This window comes from Cyprinus carpio, chromosome A7 (genome assembly GCF_018340385.1).
Source record: "Cyprinus carpio isolate SPL01 chromosome A7, ASM1834038v1, whole genome shotgun sequence".
Lineage (NCBI taxonomy): Eukaryota > Metazoa > Chordata > Actinopteri > Cypriniformes > Cyprinidae > Cyprinus > Cyprinus carpio.
This window is the reverse complement of record NC_056578.1, coordinates 18,885,240-18,908,637: the sequence shown is the minus strand read 5'-3', so window position 1 is coordinate 18,908,637 and position 23,398 is coordinate 18,885,240. Positions and strand designations below refer to the sequence as shown.

Here is a 23,398-nt window from a genome sequence, read left to right as displayed (position 1 = left end):
AGCAGAGTTACCATCAAAACTGTGTAACTGAGCAAAGTGTTTAACCCTTTGTTGCCTCAGGGGAACTTTTCAGTCAGTGAGTTCGCCATAAGTTAATTGGATGAAAAATATCTGCTAAATGGCAGGAAACAGTGCAATGACCACAGAATTCAACCTCTAGTTAGCAAGACTAAAGACAGAGTGATGTATTACCCGGTCACACCTTTCTCTTTAGCAATGATTGATAGTGATAGGGGCAATTCTCTACACATCAGAGTTCTCTCACCCACATTGGCCCAGCCCCTCCTCTCAGCGGCTAAGCAGCGGTTCAGACACATTAGCACTCAGCCTAATTGACTCTCTGAGATTATCGTTTCCTCACTAACTTTTTGAAATGAGTTATGATCAGGTCTCCAGACCTGAGGACAGGGCTTGATTAATCCCTGACACTCATTCATTTGGATGTATGTTTTCATCACCACTCCCCGCCAAGTAGTCAAGCTCCACTCTGTTTGCCAGTGATAAATCAACATTCTCCCGCCACCACACTGAAAACACAGCACAAGCATCTCTCTCCTGCCCAAACAGATATACAGGTCCTTCTCAAAAAAATAGCATATTGTGAAAAAGTTCATTATTTTCCATAATGTAATGATAAAAATTAAACTTTCATATATTTTAGATTCATTGCACACCAACTGAAATATTTCAGGTCTTTTATTGTTTTAATACTGATGATTTTGGCATACAGCTCATGAAAACCCAAAATTCCTATCTCAAAAAATTAGTATATTTCATCCGACCAATAAAAGAAAAGTGTTTTTAATACAAAAAAAGTCAACCTTCAAATAATTATGTTCAGTTATGCACTCAATACTTGGTCGGGAATCCTTTTGCAGAAATGACTGCTTCAATGCGGCGTGGCATGGAGGCAATCAGCCTGTGGCACTGCTGAGGTGGATGCTTCGATAGCGGCCTTAAGCTCATCCAGAGTGTTGGGTCTTGCGTCTCTCAACTTTCTCTTCACAATATCCCACAGATTCTCTATGGGGTTCAGGTCAGGAGAGTTGGCAGGCCAATTGAGCACAGTAATACCATGGTCAGTAAACCATTTACCAGTGGTTTTGGCACTGTGAGCAGGTGCCAGGTCGTGCTGAAAAACGAAATCTTCATCTCCATAAAGCTGTTCAGCAGATGGAAGCATGAAGTGATCCAAAATCTCCTGATAGCTAGCTGCATTGACCCTGCTCTTGATAAAACACAGTGGACCAACACCAGCAGCTGACATGGCACCCCAGACCAACACTGACTGTGGGTACTTGACACTGGACTTCAGGCATTTTGGCATTTCCTTCTCCCCAGTCTTCCTCCAGACTCTGGCACCTTGATTTCTGAATGACATGCAAAATTTGCTTTAATCCGAAAAAAGTACTTTGGACCACTGAGCAACAGTCCAGTGCTGCTTCTCTGTAGCCCAGGTCAGGCGCTTCTGCCGCTGTTTCTGGTTCAAAAGCACACGCCTGTGCACGGTGGCTCTGGATGTTTCTACTCCAGACTCAGTCCACTGCTTCCGCAGGTCCCCCAAGGTCTGGAATCGGTCCTTCTCCACAATCTTCCTCAGGGTCCGGTCACCTCTTCTCTTTGTGCAGCGTTTTTTGCCACACTTTTTCCTTCCCACTGAGGTGCCTTGATACAGCACTCTGGGAACAGCCTATTCGTTCAGAAATTTCTTTCTGTGTCTTACCCTCTCGCTTGAGGGTGTCAATGATGGCCTTCTGGACAGCAGTCAGGTCGGCAGTCTTACCCATGATTGCGGTTTTGAGTAATAAACCAGGCTGGGAGGTTTTAAAAGCCTCAGGAATCTTTTGCAGGTGTTTAGAGTTAATTAGTTGATTCAGATGATTAGGTTAATAGCTCTTTTAGAGAACCTTTTCATGATATGCTAATTTTTTAAGATAGGAATTTTGGGTTTTCATGAGCTGTATGCCAAAATCATCAGTATTAAAACAATAAAAGACCTGAAATATTTCAGTTGGTGTGCAAAGAAACAAAAAAATAAAAAAATATTAATTACGCCATTTGGCCAAAACAAAATAAATAACTTCACCACAAAAACAAAATACTTTTTGAGAAGGACCTGTATCTACAGCCTCTTCGCTTCAAAATATTTTGCTATTTATTTCCAGCTGTTAAATTATTTTATGATTGTGATCCGTCTAAAAAGAGGTTCATTTATTTCATTGAAACTGATGAGGTAGAGTGACCAGAGGCCTGTAAGCGGTTGTTTAGCTACATTTAAGTTTAGGTTGAGTCAGTCATGAATTTTTGTTATCATTAGTTGGGTAACTTTTGTCTGAGGTACATCATGATAGTAACATATGCTTAATGTTCTGGATCAGTGCTTCCCAAACCTCTCCTGGAGGACCCCCTGCCCTGCACATTTTGTATGTCTCCCTAATCAGACACACCCAATTTAGTTCCCACAGTCTCTACTAACGAGCTGATGAGTGGAATCAGGTGTGTTAGATAAGAGAGACATACAAAAGGTGCAGGGCAGGGGGGCCTGCAGGACAGGTTTGGGAAGCACTGTTCTAGATAACAGATCGCACTGTACGTCACACATATTGTACAGCTAGTCATGTGGTCATAAGTATCTGCATCACAGCTAATAACTACTTTACAAATTCACTCAGAAACCCTGCATCAGGAAGCCTTCTTAAGATTTCTGTGGCAGCAATGGTGTCGCTTCTGTGTTTCTGTGAATATGTGTTGAAACTCCATTTTTCAGGATGATCTCTTGTACTTCAGCTGAAAGTAAATCCCTCTGCCTTTCTCCATGTTTCAAATGATTGGCTGTCCACTGCAAGCGTCACTCTTTTATGTGCATGCACTCCAGAATTAATAATTTATTTTTAAGCTGAGCATCTATGCCAGTGTTGAGAGTTGTGATGACACTTTACTCAAACTAAATCGGACTTCATTTGTTTGGCTCTGTCAATCTGAGACTCATAGAATTAAAAAGTAATACAAGAACTTATAAAATCGTACCTCACAATGATACATATTCTTACAGTATATGCTATTATTCCACAACTGTGAGAATCACACAAATCAATGCAAAACATTCTTCTATTTATTTAAATTGATATGGCAGTATAATAAATATCACAAAACTGGTCATCCTAATGTTTTGTCCTAGTTTTACCAGAAAGCTGAGCTTAACTAGAACTATTACTAGTAATCACTACATTTATGCACAACACACGATAGTTCATAGACGTGCAGCCCTTAATAGAAAAAGGTCTCTCATTAACTTCATTCCATCATATCTCTCAGTTCATCCCTTACTCCTTAATGAGAGATCTGAACAGTGGCCGCACAACTGTAATGAGAGATTCATGAGCATACACTAATTGATGAAGTACAAGAGAAAAATGTGGTTCATCTTCACTAAATACTTCATTTATAAAAGGCCGTATGACTCACTGTTTCTATGGGTGTTATGTCTGCTATCCTTCCTCTCGCCATTGATTAAAAGGGGTCATATGATGCAGTTTTAAGTTTTCCTTTGTCTTTGGAGTGTTACAAGCTGTTTGTGAATATATAAGATCCCTATAGTTGCAAAGACTAAAGTCTCAAACCCAAAGAGTTATTCTTTATAAAAGTTAAGACTCATCCACGCCCTCCTAAAACACCTAATTTAAACACGCCCCCACATGTCTACATCACTGTGTGGAAAGAACACTGCCCAAATGTGCGGGCAAAGAAAGAAGGCGTAACTTTGATTCTCACTATAGTATTGTATCCATCGCCACCATGCCGTGTTGTGTTGCATTGTGAAAGCGAAACTACTTTGTTTGGCGTTACAAAAGAAGACACAAGAAATCTGTGGTTAAGTTGTATTTACAACACTGTTCCAGAAAAGTTCAACCCAAATATTCACATGTGTGCAGCGTACTTTACAGAGGACTGTTTCCTGAACCTGGGAGAGTAGTCTACTGTACACAAAGGCTGTTTCTATAAAGTGGGGTAATTTCAACTTTGCAAGGACATTCTGGCACTTCTGACTCACAGCCTGTAAGTACGTTTTCATATTTAAAGAATTTGCTTGTGATTATTTAAATGCGAGTTTTGAGCAGTGTAGAGTAGTACTTGTCTGCTGTTTCTCCGATCATAAATGCAGACATGGTTTTCTGTTTACTCGGCGCAATATGCAATGCATAAAAAGACAGTATAAATCTTTAGAATCCGTAATTATGTCCCCACTGGATGCAACAAATGTTTTTGTCTTGTCATGCTGGGACAAGGCATCACAGTATGGTAAGGGGCGTAACATTTCTGTCACACACTTAAGGTATTCGCCAATCACAATGCACTCGGTAGCTGGCCAATCAGCATGCACCTCGCTTTTCAGAACGATGAGCTTTGTAAAAATCGACGTGTTTCAGAAAGGGGGGGGCAAAGTGGAGCAACGACTATGTAGAGTATGTGGAAAATAATGTTTTTGTTTAACCTTAAACCACATAAACACATTGCATTACACCAAATACACAAAATAATGTTCTTTTTAGCAATGTAATATGACCCCTTTAAATCATGGGTGGCAGCCCAGTTCCCATGTGCAAAATTAATGTGGGCCTATATAGAAAACGGGGTTACTTGTAACATTCTTGCCACACATTTTTGTATTTTGCTTCTGTTTACACAGACACAGTCATACAGCCAACAGCACCTTCTGTTTCCTGTATTCTGATTGTCGTGATGTTTGAAGTAACTCAAAGTGAATATGTGATTTGTCAATTGATTTTTCTCCCTTACAGGCTATGAATAAAACCTTTTAATTATTGATGTGCTGATGTCAGCAGTCTATTTGAATGTTGAATGTGGTGCAGACCTCTTTGTCAAGGCTTGTTCTTCCCTTTCCCTCCCTCCTTTTCTCTCCCACCCTGTGACATTGTCACAGTGTGATGGAGAGACAGAGAGGGAGAAAACAAAGACATAATAAGAATTATAAATGGATAAAAAAAGCTATACCGAGAATAAAAAAGAGAATTGGAAAGACAGAGAGAAGCAGACGAAGAGATGAGGAATGGGCTGAGAGCGGAAGAGAGCGAGGATGAGAATGAGAGAGCGAGCCATTAATGGAACTTGGAGTGCTGTGATGTTGCAGTTTGCTTGCAGAGATCTCTCAGCCAATAGGAACATAGCACCTGAAAAATGGGAGGAGCGTAGGTCCATTCACAAAGTCAGCAGCAACTCAAATAAAGGCAGAGGAGTAGAGAGCTATCTGCTACATTCGTTCTGCTCCGTCCTCTAATGCAGCCACACGTTGCCTCTGATGGCAGCCTAACAAGCATTTATATACATGCAGGGAGATGAATAGAGTCTCTTCATACTTTCAATAAGGGAAAAATGCTGCAGAACGGTATAAAAAATATGTGATGTGATTCCATGTTAAACCAAGACACAAGTACTATTCAAAATTATGAAATTAACCCTGACCTAAACGATGAATATGAAGAGTAGATATCATTTTCACAATGGAGCTGAATTAATTACACACATGCAGAAAACTACTAATATTTATAACTCAAAAAGAAAATAATCTGCAGGTATACACAAATATGTGCCCATGCTTGTGCATTATACAGAAAACTTGTGCCCATAGAGACTAAATAATTGACAGTTTGAAGAGGGATAAACTAAAATCTTCCAGGATTAGACCGTGGTTTAAAAAAAAAATCGAGTTTGGATTTAGCTTTTAGATGTTAGTCACATCAGGTCAGCAAACAGGGAGGGAGGTGTGTGATTCACTGTCACGCATTCCTCCGAATGCACTCATTTAAAACTAAAAGCAAATAGGCCGATGCAAGCTATTCCCAACTCCCTCCTCTCTGCTTGAAAATACACACCATTAAACTATTCCTGGATTCAAGTCACCACCAAATTTATATCCACCTGGGTGAAAATAGATTCTTCAAAAATAGAGTGTCTATTGCGTAGGTTCATTTTCAACTTTGCTTGGTGCAGACACACTCTGTCTTTTCCTCTTTTTTTGACTTTCCTTTTTTCAGTGCTGCAGGGGGAAAATGTGTCAGATCTTCTTCCTGCCAACGAGAGAATCCAACAAAGCTTTGCTCTACTGTCTTTTCATCCTCCCACTAAAAAGATGAATGAGAATGTGTTATTTCTGCTCGTCTCGTCCTCATGTTAACTATATGTTTCCAAAGGAGGCTCTTAATCATAATCTAACCTGTATCATGCCTGCAACCTCAGTACTGTTTTTAATCCCAAAATGAATAGCAAACCTTATGCCTCAAAATCATACAAAACACTTGTTTTGTAAACTATGATATAAATTAATTACAATAAATTATGCGTTGTACGTCATTATGAATTGAGAATTCCTTTTCCAATTGTAAAATTGATTTGAATTTGAATGAAAAAAAAAATATAAAGCTGACTTAAAATCTATTTAAATACAAAGAAGTCAATCATTTTTAATTACAATTTAAGCAAAGTTAATCAAGATAAAGCCTTTTTTGCCCAACAATGTCACCTATATATATATATATATATATCTATATATATATATATATATATATATATATATATATATATATATATATATATATAGATATATATATATATATAGATAGATATAGATATATATATAGATAGATATAGATATATACATACATACATACATATAAACATACATAGATATATAGATAACAGTTGGAAAATTACAGTTTTCACCAACATGAGGCATTAACCTGTCAGATGTGAAAAATAAAAATGCACTCATACACACACAAAGGACTTTAGTGGTCTGGGGCATTTCATTCCCACCAAGAAGACACGGATTACTCAGACTGCTTTCTGACCACAACGCTGGCAGGATAAGGGGAAGAGAGGGGGGACAATGCTAAACAGAGTGTAGTGTCTTCAGGAGACAGACTGAGAAGGTGACGAATACCAGGTCTGTCAGCGTGGCAGAACCAGTGACATACGGCATTGGGGGTTCTCCTGAATTATTAAATGGGTGAAACATTAGGACGCAATGTTGCACGCTCAGCTCTCCTTGCAAAAGCTAGATAGACTGAGAAGAAGGTAGACCAAGAAAAGATAAAAGTGGTAAAAAATAATTTGTAACTTGCTCCTCATTGTCCTGGCAACTTATACAACAAGTTCTTAAATCTCATGGCAAAATTTAGGGTTAAAATTTGACAGCTGACTTCTCATGTCACATGTCCCTGTCATTGTATACAACAACAAATCTAAGTATCATTCAAAAACATTTACAGAAAAATATATATGGTCTGTATATTTTCTACTAAACATTTCCTTTATTATTCATCCTTGCATTCTAGGTTTGGACTTGCAGGCATATCCAACAAGCATGTTTCAAATATTTCAGATGTTCAAGTGAATGCTTGGTGTCACTGCATACATGACCCAACAGCTGGAACACATATATGAGTTATAGTGAGGATCAGAAAAGGCTGTTGGCCAATGGCCAAGCCAGACCTCAAATCTGTCAGACAAATAAAACAGCAGTGTAAAGTGTTCAGCACATAAGGACAAGCAGCCTCAAAACCCAGTCTGTGAGAGAGGCTAAAGCATCTTTTTCATTAGCAAAATGTAATGAAATACTGCAAAAGGGACATGCACTTTCTCGTGCTATATATGAAAAAAGTAACATAAAATATATTAATTCAAATTAAAAAAATAAATAGTCAAAGTGTAAAATAAATAAGAGAAACATAAGTTGCTTAAAGAATTGAAGTATGTATCTGTAGAGTACAAAGTATATGCTGCTAGTCATCCAGAAAAGAGCAGTGAGAGATTTTCTAATATTCCTGTCAATATTCCTGATTATTAATGACATAAAAGACAGTGGAAGATCTATTAAGCTGCATTTACTTAACCCAAAGATAGATCTATTTTGACAAATCAGATATATTGCCCCGTATTTTTGATTGACTGTTTACATTTATATCTTGTAAAGATGGTAATTTTGTTCAAGAAGTACAACTGATCTTTCACAGATGCACACACCCACATACTGCAAGTGTTAGTATATATCACCGCCACTGCCAAAAGGTTGGTATTTTGTATTTATTTTTTTTTGGCATAAACAAAGTACCCATTCAATTCATATCACCTCAAAAGACAATGAATTCAAGTCATTTTCAATGGTTATTATAATTATACCTATGTTATTTAGCTGTGATCAAGTAGAATCACTTCATACTTTCCTTCAAGCCTTGGACTAACTGCCAGACATTAATAGTGGTGAAGGATAAATCTCCCTGCTAATCATATGCAATTTAACACAGACTACACAGGAAATACCCCGTAGGTTACCGATTTAGTGCTGCAAGTTTGTCTGCTGGGCCTGGGAATAGCTCTCATAAACAGTCTAATTTGTACCAATGGTTCCGAGAAAACAAAGAGATGGAGACATCTAAGACACAGTCCATCAGCCATCTTAAATATCCTCAAAAAGATGGAACATAAATAAAGAGTGTTTTCAAAGATGTAATTTTCTTTTACAACAATATGAGATAAGTGAGAGCAGCCCACACAATGACGAGAGAATTTCTGCCATCCCATTTGAAGTCCTTTTCTAATTTTACCTCAACTCTGATCTGATATCTAAAGAGAGTAAAAATATAATGCAGAGAAAAATACTCTAAAAAAGGCCACATGGATCTATTGTGCACTGCCTTTGTAGAATTTTTTTTGAACAAGGTAATCAGCTCTATTTTGAGTCAAGGTGTTCAATTCAATGAGCTGGCAGGTGTGTGTTTCCATTAAAAACAAACACAAATTTTAGATGTCTCCACAGTGGATTAAGCTTTTCACAGACAAGAGATTTCTGTGAACCTCAAAGTGTTTGATGTTCATGACTTCAGAAACCATGAATTCACAGATAAGCAGATGTTCAACAATGTCCTTTCTCTCATCAAGAATACTTGTCAATCACACTTAGAGCAAAACAAGTAACAGTTCAAATGTGAGGCTTTCATGAGTTAACTATGAGAAAAACATTGAACAAGAGTAATGTGAATACGACGTTGCCATGTATGGAATCATCTTTCACAGTGAGAAATCATAATTGTGTGCATTGCCAGTTGTCTTGTTGGCCAAAAGCCACACAGATGCTCCCAACAGCTATTGGAAGAATGTGCTACAGATGTGTGAAATTACAGTGAAAGTTTCTAACATTAATTATAAATCTGAAACATGCCCCCCCCCCCCCCACATGGTTGTCACTTTATTATTTTTTGATCTACAATCAGTTGCTAGAGTTAAAGAGATTTTTGTTGTTTTGAGGAGTCAAGTCAAATTCCTTTCAAAACCAAATTAAACATCTATTGTGACACAACGCACAATACTGTGACCAAAAGAGTCAAAATACTGTACTTCCAAGATACTGTTACATAATAATTCAAAAGTAAATAGTTACATAATAATTCATAGTATTTCTAAAGGGCTTACTAACCAAGATAAATGAAAATTCTGTAATATAACTTTATCTTCAGAAGCTTTAACAAATGCATTAGAAGTATTGGTAATTGTTAGTTCAAGTTACTTTCATAATTTACTAAAACATTATTAAAATCAAAAGTTGTATCTGTTAATATTATTTAAAGGACCTTAGCTAAAATGTATTTTTATTAACTAATGATAACATAAGATTAATATACACTGTAAATACTTAAAAGTATTACTCATTGTTAGTTAATGTTAATTAACTAGCAGTAGGGGGTTTGGTGCCTTAGTCATGGTATTGCTGGCCCAAGACTCAAACCCACAACCTTAGCATTAGGAGTCAAACTCTCTAACCACTGTGCCACGACTTTCCCCTTTTAACTGGATGCATGCAGAAGTGCAAATGAGGTGTGATAACTACAATAGAACATTTCTATAGCTCAGCAGGTACATAGTGCTGGGTTCAATTTCCAGGCAAAGCATGTAGTGATACTGTAAAGCTGTGCACTAGACTTTACATACCAACGTTTAGAGAAAAAGAGAAAGTCATTAAGGTTTGGAAATACATGAGGGTGAGTAAATGATGACAGAATTCTCCTTTTTGGGTGAACTATCCCTTTAATGACCATTATAATGTGCTACTAATACTAAAACATTCTAGTTGTTTTTATGCATTTTACACCAGAACATTCTCTTGCTATTTACCATCACTGTCAGGAACCATTTTTTTTGTGGAAAGAAAGCATTTAATGAATCAATACAAGCCTACTTTTTTTTTGTATTGTGTAACCATTTTATAAAAGCAATAAGGTACTTGAGGCATGCTATATTATGAATAAATCATGTCTGAAGGGGTTGCAGGCCCTCCATTACACGTCTTGCCTAACAACGCCCTTCAGCTGTGACTTATTCACAATACAGCATGGCCTCTACCTTATTGCTTACATAAAACTGTCACAGTTTCCAGTGACAATCCTCAGTCACCAGACCAGTCACCCTAGAACTACATTTCCCAGCATCCCTCCTGCACTCAGTCAGCCATCACTACACCTGCCACGAATTATCACCTTATCAAGACTCTCATATAAGGCCTAGTCCACAGGTACATGGGTATTTTTAGGAACAGAGTTTTTCCTCCTCCTTAAAAAAACAAAACAAAAAAAAAAGTAAAAAAAAGGTTATAACCGGTTGTAACCGGCACACACTCAGGCGTCACAAGCCAAAATCTCCAGTTTCACCGGCTGCACGACAACACTGCAACCGGAGTTTCTGAAAATCTTCATCCTGGCAAGAGTTTTCAAAAAGGTTCGGTTTCAGTGACCTGACACTGCGTTTGCGTGTGGATGAACAACCAAACTGCATAGAATGTCCATTGTCTGGTCTCATTGTTCCCTATAGAACTGCTTACCCAACTCCTTACCTGTGGATATTTACCTCTCTTCAGTCCATCTGTTAGTTCCTGTCTGCCTGCAGCCGATCCAGTCCTGCCATCCAGTACCTGCAAAACAAAGAACTGTTATTCAGCAAGTTAAGTGTTTCAAGTCTATCTGCCATCTACTCTCCTGTTTGCATCGTTGATTTCTCTGAACTTTCAGAGAAAAATCTTTGGAAAATCTTGCACTGTGAAACGTTACCTACTCGCTGATCCTTGCCTATTCTTGTGACAATGACATGCAACCAATACTAAAATGTTCTGTCTCATACAACCAACCACATGCTCACAAGAAATCGGTGCAAGTTTCAAAAGTTATCAATGTTGAGCTAATGCTCATTCTGTTTAGAAGGGGATTTCCCAGATAAGGTAACAAGGATGCTAATTATCCCTCCTCGCCATTCTCTCAACCCGACAGAGGACATGACATCTCAATCAAAAGACAGAGATGAGTAGCTGAACGTGGGAATGAGAGAACAGAAAGAGAAAGCAATCCATTCACAAAGCCGCCTTGAAGGACAAATCAGTAAGGAGCTTTGGAAGCAAAACTGTGTCTAATCCTGCTTCAGGCCTTTCTCGCTCCTCTTCACCGTTTCACATTCATTATTGATAATCAATGGCTAGCTGGGAGGTCATTATCTGGGGGCTGTGTGTGAATGTGAGCATGTGCATGTCAGGATGGGAAGGGGAAATAAGTTGAGGTTTATGTGTCTTCTCTTTGAAACAAGTCTTTTTGAAACAAAAATGTTAATGTTAATGATGGGTGAGTCATGATTACCCCCATCCTCCCCAATTCAGTCCCTAATCAAAAGCTAGGCTTAATGAGTGTCTGTGCCAAGCAGCGCTCTGGTCAAACCATGGATTAATTATTACCTAAATAGCTTTATCCACATTATATTTGGCAGAGATGGAGGAGAGAGATCTAGTTAATTCAGACACCCCACATGAGAAGATCAGTTGCTTACAAGCCAGTGCTGACGCAGTTTTTACGTGGGCCTGCGTTAGATCACAGGCCCGAGGGCACTCTAATGGCTCTCGCTTTGGTCAATCAGATGGGATTAATATAACCTTCACAAAGTTCAACTGTAGTTTTAGGGCAAATCGGCCAACATGGCTACTTAACCAAGATGTCATTTCCTTTCATACGAAGGTACAAACACTATGGACCCTTCATTCCAGCTGTTTAAACTAATATTAAGATCAATGACATCGAGCATCCATATACATACATATATATATATATATATATATATATATATATATATATATATATATATATATATATTTAAGTTATAGATGTGTTTCTAAAGATTTTTTATTATTATTTTAAGACTTTCATTTCTTTTGTTGTTTTGTTCCTATATGTTGGTTTCACCACATTACGTTTTTGCCAAATCAAAGTCAATATGGTGTGACCAACAGTAATATGGTGTGACCAACATTTTTTTTTTTTATAACTATAACCAGTAAAGTAGCTATGATTTGTATTTTTTTTTCTAAGTAAAGGGTTATTACAATTAAAGCATGCTCACCATAGAAGAGCTGTATGTCACATTTTGCATGAAATGCATTTTAATATATTTTTGAATAAATTAATAGACAGGATAAAAAAAAAGAAAAAAAAGAAGAAGAAGCAGCATCACATAACTAAGAGAGGATGAAAAGCAAGAGGGGGCATTGACAGAAGTTGGGCCCTACGATTTCAGTGATGCCGAAAACGCGAACGGAATCACAGAATCCAGTAATAAAAAATGAATTAACCTCTTAACCTGCCACCCCCCCCCCCCCCCCCCAACACTACCAAATAATACATGAAAAACTGACCATGAAAACAGCATTTTCCAGTCAAGATGGTAAACAGATTATCTTCTTACCAAGTTCAAGGGGATACTGATATGTTTATTTAAATCGTCATCACACTGCTACGCACAAACAAAGGTGACGCCAGAGTTGCACTTGCTTCAAATGTAAAATGCACTGTCAACAAAAGCTTTTTGCCAAATGCATGACAGAAATGTTTTTTTTCTTAGGGTTTCTGCGGGTCCTTAAAAAGTCTGCAGTTAAATCGTTTAAATTTAAGGCCATGTAAAGTCTAAAATGATTTAAAGTCTTAATTATAAGAGGTCTTAAATTTGGGGACAGAAAGACAAGAATTGCAATATAGATTAGTATGTAGATTAAACTTCAAAAGGCTATGATTTCACTGAATAAACTTGAGCGATGCACGTTTCAAAGTCGGACACGCTGCTTTGTAACGTAGTCGTTACCGGGAAACTGCTAGTTCCGGTTTGCTTGCAGAGAACGAATTTGTTTTTTCAATAAGCCCATCTATTATTTTTGCTACATATTTTTAAATGTGAACCAGTGGATCGACAAAAAGCTAAAGCATTATAAAAATCTAAACAATTAAGACACTAAGATAACTTTATATAATTTATTATAATAATTGTCTAATAATAGCCTAATTGTTTAAATTAATATAATAATTGATACTTTTGACTCTTCCCTTTTCTTAAAAATTGTTTAAAGGCTGAAATGTGAAGTGCAGGTCTTAAAAGGTCTTTAAAGCTCTTAAATTTTATTTAAAAAATCCTGCAGTTACCCAGTTATTTTATGGTACCATTTGGAATAACTATTTATTTATTTATTTTTAATAAGCTCTTTTTTAACTGTCCTCTTATGTTGTTTTGAGAATGTTCTGTAATAAAAAATAGGACCTTTGTACAAATTTACAGACAATGTAATTGAGATGTTTATTTGTTGGGGTGATATTGCTGACAACAAAGTTTTCCTTCTGAATTAGCTTAACTTTTTTTTTTTTTAAGGTGTATAGTTAATAAAATCTTAAAAAACAAATTACATTAATCATACTTTAATTTCCTTCAATAAAAAGGAAAGTGAGTAAGACGATGTAAAAGGTGTGTGAACATGGATTAGTAATCTGGCCCCTTGGTATAAAAGAGAAAAAAATGCTGGCCCAATTATATGTATTGCAAATGGCCAAAATTTGCATTTTGTTCACATATTTGTTTTATCCTTTTGAGAGTTTGTCTAAATATTTGTGGATTGTAAACAAATGGAGAATTAACAGGCTTGTGCAGCAGTTCTATGGATGTTTTCAAAGTCCCTTTAAGACAAGTCATTTCACTCAGCGGTCATCTTTGAAATGCCTCCTGGGCATGCAAGTGCAGCTCCTATCTCTTTAAACTGGGAAACATCAAATTCTACAAAACTGTTCGCCAAGGTTATGATTAAATTTCATATTTGAAATCAGCAATAAAATCTGACAACAACTGTCTCATAAATGTTGTTTCTTATGCTCCAGTAGTGTTAAAAAACAACTTATTTTTCAGGCTAGACCAGCCAATGCACATGCGCATTCCTAAGCACTGTTTACTCCAGAACACTGACTATCCCTGCCTTCCATTCATCCCTATGCCCTAATCCCTTCAAAGAGTTTACCCTCTGGAGTGAGAGCTTCGAAGGTATTAAGGGTGTAGTGGTAAAACAAAAAAAAGTGCGTTTTTTGGAACGCACTTTAACGAGATGATCAAGGAGGTGCCTTCGTCTCACATTTTGAATGCTGGTTGACCCCCAAACGTCTCTTACATTAAATACAATCTATATTTGTGTATGTAATGTAATATGTATTTGTAATTTAGGTTATATTGTGTTTATGTATTTGAAACATTTGAATGGACTGATAAAGGTAGCTGTAAAGTATTTTTGTTGAAGTACAATGTCGTTTTGACCATAATAATGTACCCAATCTAACTCGTATAAATATATTTTTAGTGCACAAGATATTGGTCTCAGTACAAAAAGTTATGTAAAAATAAAATATTATTATAAACGTTTTTAAAGAATAATTAAATTTTTTTTTTGAAGGTACAAAGTCAATAACAAAAAAAACAAACAAACAAACAAAAAAACACTAAAATCAAGCAACAAGGCATTAAATTTGATGAGTTAAATATTCTTAATGAAGTGTCATTTAAACACATTGCAGCATCTTTACTAGTCCACGTCATAAACTGTATAAAAACATGGACGTAGTGTCCGTGACGTCACCTGTAGTTTTCTGAAGAGTGTTTTTGAAGCTCAAAGTGGATGGAGCGGGCCTTCGCCGTCTTGGCAGTGTGTCACTCCCGGATCATTGAAAATGGGCAAAAAGGCTGGAGCTGGTTGCTGAAGCCACGCCCACCTAGCACAATGGCAGTGTCAGCAGGGGCAATCCCCCTCACAATTGTCATGAAGATCAAAATTAGCAATATAGAGCAAAATATTTTTTGTACCAGGCTGTAAATGTTTTTTTTTTTTTTCTGATGTAAAGTTGGGCATTTTAACATGGGGAATCTATGGAATTGACTCCCTTTTGGAGCCAGCCTCTAGTGGCCAGTCCATGAGTTGCAGTTTCAGTCACTTCCTTGTTGGCTTCACGAGAGAGAGAGCGGGAGGTTGTTGCTTGGTCCACATTCAGTTAAAGCCCCATTCAGACGACACAATTTTTTTTTTTGTCTGTTACGTGTCACAATATACGCAGGAGCAAGTAGACACAGGAGATTTCTTCAACATGGAAATTTAATCGCAGAAATACAAACAACATGTACAACAGCCAACGAAGAACTGACACCAGGGAACACTATTTATACACTGGACATGACAATGGGAAGACGAGACACACCTGGGATCAATGAAACTACATAGAAAACACCTGGAATTCAATTAACCAAATATGGGCATGGAAGGCACATGAGGAGCAAAACACACACAAAACAAGAGACAGAGTCTGACATTACAACAGTCACTGTGTCAGATTATGCAATTTTGATTCATAAAATCTTGATGTGTCGTGAACAAGAAACATGTCAGACTATACGACGCTACCCGACCATTCAAATCATGCCGTCATTAATAAAGTGTGTGCTGTCATCAATAGCGCGAGACAAGACAGAATGTGCTATGAGTGTAAACAAACAATGGCTAGCAAACAGCATGTTTTGTCCTGTCTTGTCATCAAAAAAGGCCAAAAAATATAGAAAACCTGACAATGGACACAAATCTGGATGGCATGAAGAGGATGGTATGCACTGTTCAAGAGAACTGAGGTAAAATAGTTTTATTTGACCTTTTTTAACTGTTTTGCGGTAGTCCCTCATCATAAATTGGCCTCATCAGAGACAACGATGAGACTGCCTACAGGGAGGAGGTACAGCACCTGGCCACATGGTACGCTGACAACAACCTGCTCCTTAACCACCATCTTGGTGGACCTGTCCTGGACCACAAACACTTCCAGCCTGGTCAAGAAGGCTCACCAGCACCTCTTCTTCCTTAGGACACTGAAGAAGAACCAGCTGTCTTCAGCCATCCTGATGAACTTCTACCAGTGTGCGATCCAGAACATCCTGACCAGTTGTATCACAGTCTGGTATAGGAACTGCTCAGTTGCTGACCGCAAGGCACTGCAGAGGGTGGTGAAAACTGCCCAACGCATCACAGGGACAACACTTCCTGCTATTGAGGATATCCAGAGAAAACACGGTCTGCGTCAAGATCACAGCAATCCTCAAACCCTTACCATCCTGCCCTCCGGGAGGTGCTTCAAGAGCCTCCGGACAAGGATCAGCAGACTCAGGAACAGCTTTTTCCCTACAGCTGTCTCCTTACTGAATTCTGCCCCCTGACTATATCATATAGTTGATAGTATTTAAAAATCTGTAAATTATGTCCATAGTACTGCCTTATCTGTATATTTATTGTAAATTTGTGACATATTGTAGATGCTGTATATCCTGTACTTACTGCTTAATGCCTTTCTAGTTAAATGCTAACTGCATTTTGTTGTGTTTTCCTTACATTAGCAATGACAATAAAGTTGAATCTAATATAATTCAATCTAAATGGAGTAGGAGTATTGTTGCTGTAGCTCCACAAACATTTCCCTCCATTGTAAAATTAAATATAGCAGGACCAATACCATTGTCTCCCTTTCGTTTCGGCATGTTTGAAAGCTTGTACAAATGCGCTTCTGTGCTCCTGTTGGCCAGTGTCATAGCTGTGATTGAACTAGTCGCGTACAACCAGAATGAAAAAATTAATTATTTCAGTATCGACATTGTAATGCATCGCAGAGGCGACTTGCATTATTTCTTTTCCAGAAAATTAATGGAAAACAGAATGTGGTAAAACTAAAACTGAATTTGAGAGAAAAAAAAAAAAATTAAAATGTAATTTTTGCTAAACTTTTAATAAATTGGTGTTTAATATTGCAAGTTTCATTATTTCAATGAATTAGATATTACCATTAAAATGGATGAAAAATGGAAAAAACTGAGTTCGGGGGGGAAAAAAATAAAATGGTTTTCATAGGGCCCTACAGAAGGAATACGGTGAAGGCATAGGCAGGTGAGGCAGGTCACTGAGGCAGCTGTGGACTCAGGTCATGAGCAGCACCTGACAGAAAGAGGGTCAGTGTCAGAGTCAACATCCATTCACAACAGAAACAAGTGATTTATAGGCTGCTCAGGCCTCAGTATAAACCACATAAGTCAATGACAAATTAATCATACATCTGTTGCTGTAACAAAGTGGGCTCCGAGTTACAGACTTAACAAATGTAAAGGGTAATGACTCTTTCCTAAGCAACTGGATTTTAAGGGATTCTTTGTAAACAGCTTTACGCTTGCAGCAGAAAAACAAGCTATGTGAACACAACACCATAAGAGCAGATTGAATGTTTCATTTGCCATTCATAGTCGACACCCCCAGCTGTGAAACAACAGGTGGTCAGTCAAAAATTAAAATGTGATTACTAATGAAATGTGACTCATTCCTCCAAAGCTGCTCGCAAAGTAACTTTTAAACAGTCTTCCACATGAATTTTAACTGTTTCCTCAGATGTTCTCTCCCCAAAAGTCTCACCTAATGAACTACACTCTCAGAGTGGAATCACAGGGGTCCAATTTTCAAAGCATGAAATTGGACAGTGCTGACATTGTGTGTTTGTGCTCTTTCCATGTGGCTTATTGCAAGTGATGTAACCAGCTCATTCACAGGATTCAATTCCCACAGTAAAGAGATGCTTTGAGTGCCAATTGTCAGGCTTGTTATTTATATTTATATTGTTTGTGTGATTTTTTTTCCCAACCTTTTATCTTCTCCTGTATAATGGAAGAGGTTGAATGAGCCATTCATGGGCCTGGTCGGCTTTATTGAGAGACCTATTTGTGAGTAATAGCCTCTGTCACAGGGGTAAGAGCCGGCGCGCTGCACTGACAGGATCATTGAGCTGTTGGGGCAATTTGTCCCACGATGCTGCACTTTTATCAGGAGATTGTTGGCCATGGAGGGGAGAGAAAAATGAGGGGGAAAGTAAGCGAGAGAGAGAGAGAGAGAGAGAGAGAGATGAATCAGAAAGGAGCGCTTCCTGGATAAGGCTCTGCACGGCTAGTGCAGGAGGTATAAAAGAAAGGATAACATACTATTTTGGATGCCTGGTGAGTTATCATGTAACAATCAATTCAATATGTATGAATATAGATGCATAATGAGGGACTATGGCTGTCTGCTCAGCTGCTGGATCTGTGTATTTCCATTGCCATATAACACACACTTTAGCATGTCAAGTATGTTCATAGATCACATTACCTTCTAAAAGCACCATTGTGGTGTCCTATCCTGGGCTGAGAGATGTCCTAAAATCTTCTCATAAGAGTTCATTCGCACATCACTCAGTGCATTTCTATAAGTGCTTTCTTGCCACCGTAGAGTCTGTGGAACACTGAAGAGGACAGAGCTATTTCTGTGGGCTGTCTTAAGGAACTGAGATGGAGATGGTGGTGCTCTTTAGAATGATAAGTCCTAATGCAATGCCCAGAAAGGAGCTGATGGGGGCCACAAGACTGAAAATTAGTGAAAAGTGTGAGGGCTGGACTGCTTTATAAAGGACAGATGCTGCTGGTAAAACAAGATCAATAGTAGTTTTCAGGTGCTTCAAGGTTGCCATGAGCAAAATGCATTTGGCTAGATGTTTTTAACATTGGTGTGGAAACACCTTTCAGATGTATCCATCCATATATTTTCATGTAAAGTCACCATTCTAGTTAGGCTTGCAAAATATCGCTTAGGATTGTATTGTTTCTGCCATTTGAAGATTTAGTTCATCATCTAGTACTAAAAGGAATAGTGATAGATTCTGTCAAAGATTTTAATACTAAAATAAAAATACAAAAAGTTAAACTTTTTAAACTATAAACTAGCTTCTGGCCAACTGTTATACATGGATTCATGAGACTGTCATGTAGTGCTACATCAGCATGCTGTGAAGCTTGATGTAAGCGTGTTGAAACAATCGTACAAGTAAAAGTGCTCTGTGCTTGTGCATCACTTCTTGGCTCGCATCAGAACACACTTACGTCACACTTCACATCATGCTGTCGTAGCACTGCACAATGTACTCATGCATATGACAGCTGAGCCATAAGCGATCAATTTATATGTTTAAAATGGTTTAAAATGAAAAAAAAAAATAATAATAATTTTCTTACTCATAGTTATCATTTTGCTTAAGACGACAGTTTTATTAAAGGGAGTTAACTACTGTCCTGTTCACTTTGTGTGGTTTTTGATGCGTCAGCTTTTCGACCTGCGTTATATTGACTCAATGAAATTATTACTTTTCTAAAAATCTTCATTTGTGTTCATCTGAAGAAAGTCATATACATCTGGAACCGCATAAGAGTGAATAAATGATTAGAACATTTTTAGTGGAGTATCCTTTTTAACCCTTTAAAAATAAACCTTGAAGAGTGATTTTCCTTTAATAGTAGTGAATTGCCATGCACATTTAACAATACAAGAGATGTGTGCATTTGCACTGAATATTGAATTTAACTAGTATTTGAAATGCACAGTACACTGTTTTAGACCACAAACACAAAACTTTCTTGTATAACTAATCATGCACAACCACTGGTGTCAGCCATAACATCAAAATAATTATCGGCTCATCAGTATCAGCCAGAATTTCAATATGTGTGCATCCCTAATTTTGTTCATTGTTACTTACCACATTTACACTTCAGACAAATGAAGCAGAATAATCATTTGATTTACTTGACTAAATCCTGCATCCATATTCATGAATGGAACTATGGAAATAATTATATTTCTTAATTTGCATCCATTGCATGATATTACACAGGCACAGAAATAAAAGTTATCAGAACACATATATATCATTAGCAGCCGGCACAGTTCTTCCAGCAGTTATAGCTTCCAATTTGCAAAATTCCACACCTTACTCTCGCTTCCTCTGTCTCTATTTCTGTCCTGTGTTGGGAACTGAATACAGATTTCCCATGAGAATGGCCAATGAAAGAGAGAACAAAATCTGGCAGAGCTCGGCCAGATGGCAACTCTAATGGCCACTTGGCAAGTGCCTGCCTTTGCCTTGCTTCCTCACTTCTTTCTTCCCTATGAATCGGCACCTCTTGAAACAACTGCTTAAATCAGACATGCACTTTGACAGAGCCTCAGGTACAACTTACGCAAACGTGTCTTATGTCAGTGACGTGAATCGCAAATTTCCATTATTTGCTTTTGTGGCCTCTCCACTGAGTCCTTTGAGAGCAAACAATCTCATAACATATTCATAGAGGAAAATATTATGTTCCACATTACTCATGTCATTATCTATAAAAAAGAGGCAAACAAAACTGAGCAGATATAAAACTGGCCTTGGAGAATAACAATGTGCGAGTATGTGTAGGCAAGGCTTATATCCTTGATATATTCACTCATATTCTCCACAAAGCAAGTAGGGGATTGAATCTCCTGATTAAAGCACTAATGTAGCATAAAAAGAGACACACAAACAGGCAGAAGGGCTGAGCTGTACAGAGGAATGTGAATGCAAATGTGTGTGTGTGTGTGTGTGTGTGTGTGTGTGTGTGTGTGTGTGTGTGTGTGTGTGTGTGTGTGTGTTTGTGTGTGTGTGTGTGTGTGTGTGTGTGTGTGTGTGTGTGTGTGTGTGTGTGTGTGTGTGTGTTTGTGTGCACGACACTGGCAAAGCATTGCGGCCGCAGCCCTGTCTCTGACTCAGCCTCCTCCCTAGAGACCCCTGTACTGACGTCACTTCAGCTCAGCGCCAGGTCAGGCAAAGCTCTTGCCACCCAAAGAAAAACAGGTAGACTAGTGGAAGATTTATCTCAGGATCCAAGCAGATCACATCCACACCCCAGAAAACACTTTATATATGTTTGCAGTATATGTTCAATGCTTTGGATAAAACAAACAAGTCACCAATGCAACACAGACCGCAGTTTTATGACGCCAGAGGAAGCTTTCATAACAAGTATTTATTAATTAATTTATTTACTTTTCATAACAGACTGAGGGCCCTGCTCACGAGACTCAGCCTGACAGATCATGATAAGCCTGTGTTTAAATGAGACTGAATCGATGCAAAAACACTTCTGTGCTCTTTAAACAGTTATACAGCCAGACCCGGTGCTACTGACTCACGTTATGTCTCAATATCTGGCCTGAGTGATGATGAAGCTAATGCATTAACATGAAATATCACAGAATGAAATGGCCTGTCTCAATCCACATAGGGGTATTAATACTTACTCCTACAAAAAAATATGCCTAATGCTAGCAAGAATGGAGATAAGGATAAAGCAGAAGAAACTTCGAGGCTGTGTTTATGTACTGTACATTGAGTGCGATTACAGTGGTCAACATTACTGGGGGAAAAAAAGGTTATTTTCTACACCCACCATTGCTCAGACTATTCACCTTTAGTACAAATAGCAGAGCACTTCTATTTACACTTTATATGAATGGCATCTACAATATCACTATTTTCACATATTTGCTATTTACTTTTAGATATGTAAACTTTTTGAACATAGTATCAACCACTATTTATATTTAAAATAGCTGCTGCAAACTTTAATAGTAACATTGCTTTACATTTTCATATCATGAACATATCTGCATTCATGTCAGACATCCAAAAGCCTCTATTCATGGAACCATTTGATGTAGTTACAGTTATAGAAGAAACAGAAACAGTAAATATTTCAAAGCATTATAGCAGACACTATGTCAGGTTTGTCTTTATGGCTTTATGGCTAATTATATTTTATCCTGTCTGCTGTCACGAGCACTGCTAGAAAAGGGCTTGAAAATGTGTGTTTTTGCAGTGTCATTCTAAAATGACTACTCATGTAGCATTTACAGGTCATTTGATTGGCTAACAAATGCCTAGAACTGAGTGCTAATGAGAAAAGATAGCAAATTTCAAATCATGTACTTCAGAGGGATCAGATGCCAGTCAAGCAACTGCCATTGAGATGAATAGGTTAACGAGAATGAGGTCTCTGCAGAGCAAAAGTGGGCATTTCAGACTTTGGGTGTTTCTAAATCATGCAATGAAAATAAGCTTGTTTGAGATAAACCTAGCCTCGTCTGAAGTTTACACATATAGGTCTCTGCAGGAAAGTAATGGGAGTTATCAGATTGGGGCATTTTCAACCATGTTACCTGATTGGCTCATGTCATAGTGACGGTTGGTTTAGAGGTGGGGTTAGGTAAGGGGGGTCATTTTTATTGCATCATTTAGAAACACCCGTCAGTTTGAAAACACCCACAATGTCAGAAACGCCCACTTTTACTATGCACAGACCTCAATCTCAAAATTTAGGCAAGAGTAGGCGGCTGCAGTGAGGGTAGGAGTGAAATAAGTGCAGTCAAGACGGACAGTTTTGACATCTCAAAGTAGAACAGACACCTATGAGATCAAAGTGGATATTGTGTTATTCACACTCATGCGCTGTGCTGCTGATAAACGTGATAAAATTTCAGTTCTGTTCTTGTTATATGAAAATAAATATGATGAACATGACACTCAATGTACTTGCTATTTATTTCATTCAAAAAAGGTATTTATCATCCATTTTCGATTTAAAGGGGTCATATGATGCGATTTCATTTTTTCCTTTCTCTTTGGAGTGTTACAAGCTCTTGGTGCATAACGAAGATCTGTAAAGTTGCAAAGACTAAAGTCTCTAATCCAAAGAGATATTCTTTATGAAAGTTAAGAGTCAACCATGCCTACCTAATATGTCTCGTTCTAACACGCCCCCACATCTCTACGTCATGATGTGAGAAGATTTGCATAAAACCGCACAAATGTTCATGCAAAGAAAGGTGTAATAGGCATAATCACGTTATCAGATAAAAAAAAAAAATGATCCATTTTAGAAGAGAAAGCATCGTTGTGGCTGTTTGAACCAATGAACATTAAGCTGTGTCGTCAGCAAGTCATTTCCCATCGTGCTTTTGGTCAGCATGAGGGGAGCTTGGGTAGAGCAACTGCGCTCAACTGCACGGTCGACTCACTGTCGCGAGAGAATTTTGGCATATGTCAGAGTGACATCAGAGCAAGGCGAACAGCCCTCGGACACATCTCTAACC

General features: G+C 37.9%; 1 protein-coding gene across 1 annotated transcript in view; it reads right to left on the bottom strand.

Annotated features, from left to right (window-relative positions):
• LOC122145779 (leucine-rich repeat-containing G-protein coupled receptor 4-like) overlaps positions 1-18,259 on the bottom strand; it is a 30,350-nt gene extending 12,091 nt beyond the window's left edge. The window contains exon 1 of the mRNA XM_042761368.1: positions 18,063-18,259. Within this exon, the coding sequence (XP_042617302.1) occupies positions 18,063-18,259 (197 nt within the window). The remainder of the gene's footprint in view (positions 1-18,062) is intronic.
• Positions 18,260-23,398: the final 5,139 nt, after the last annotated feature.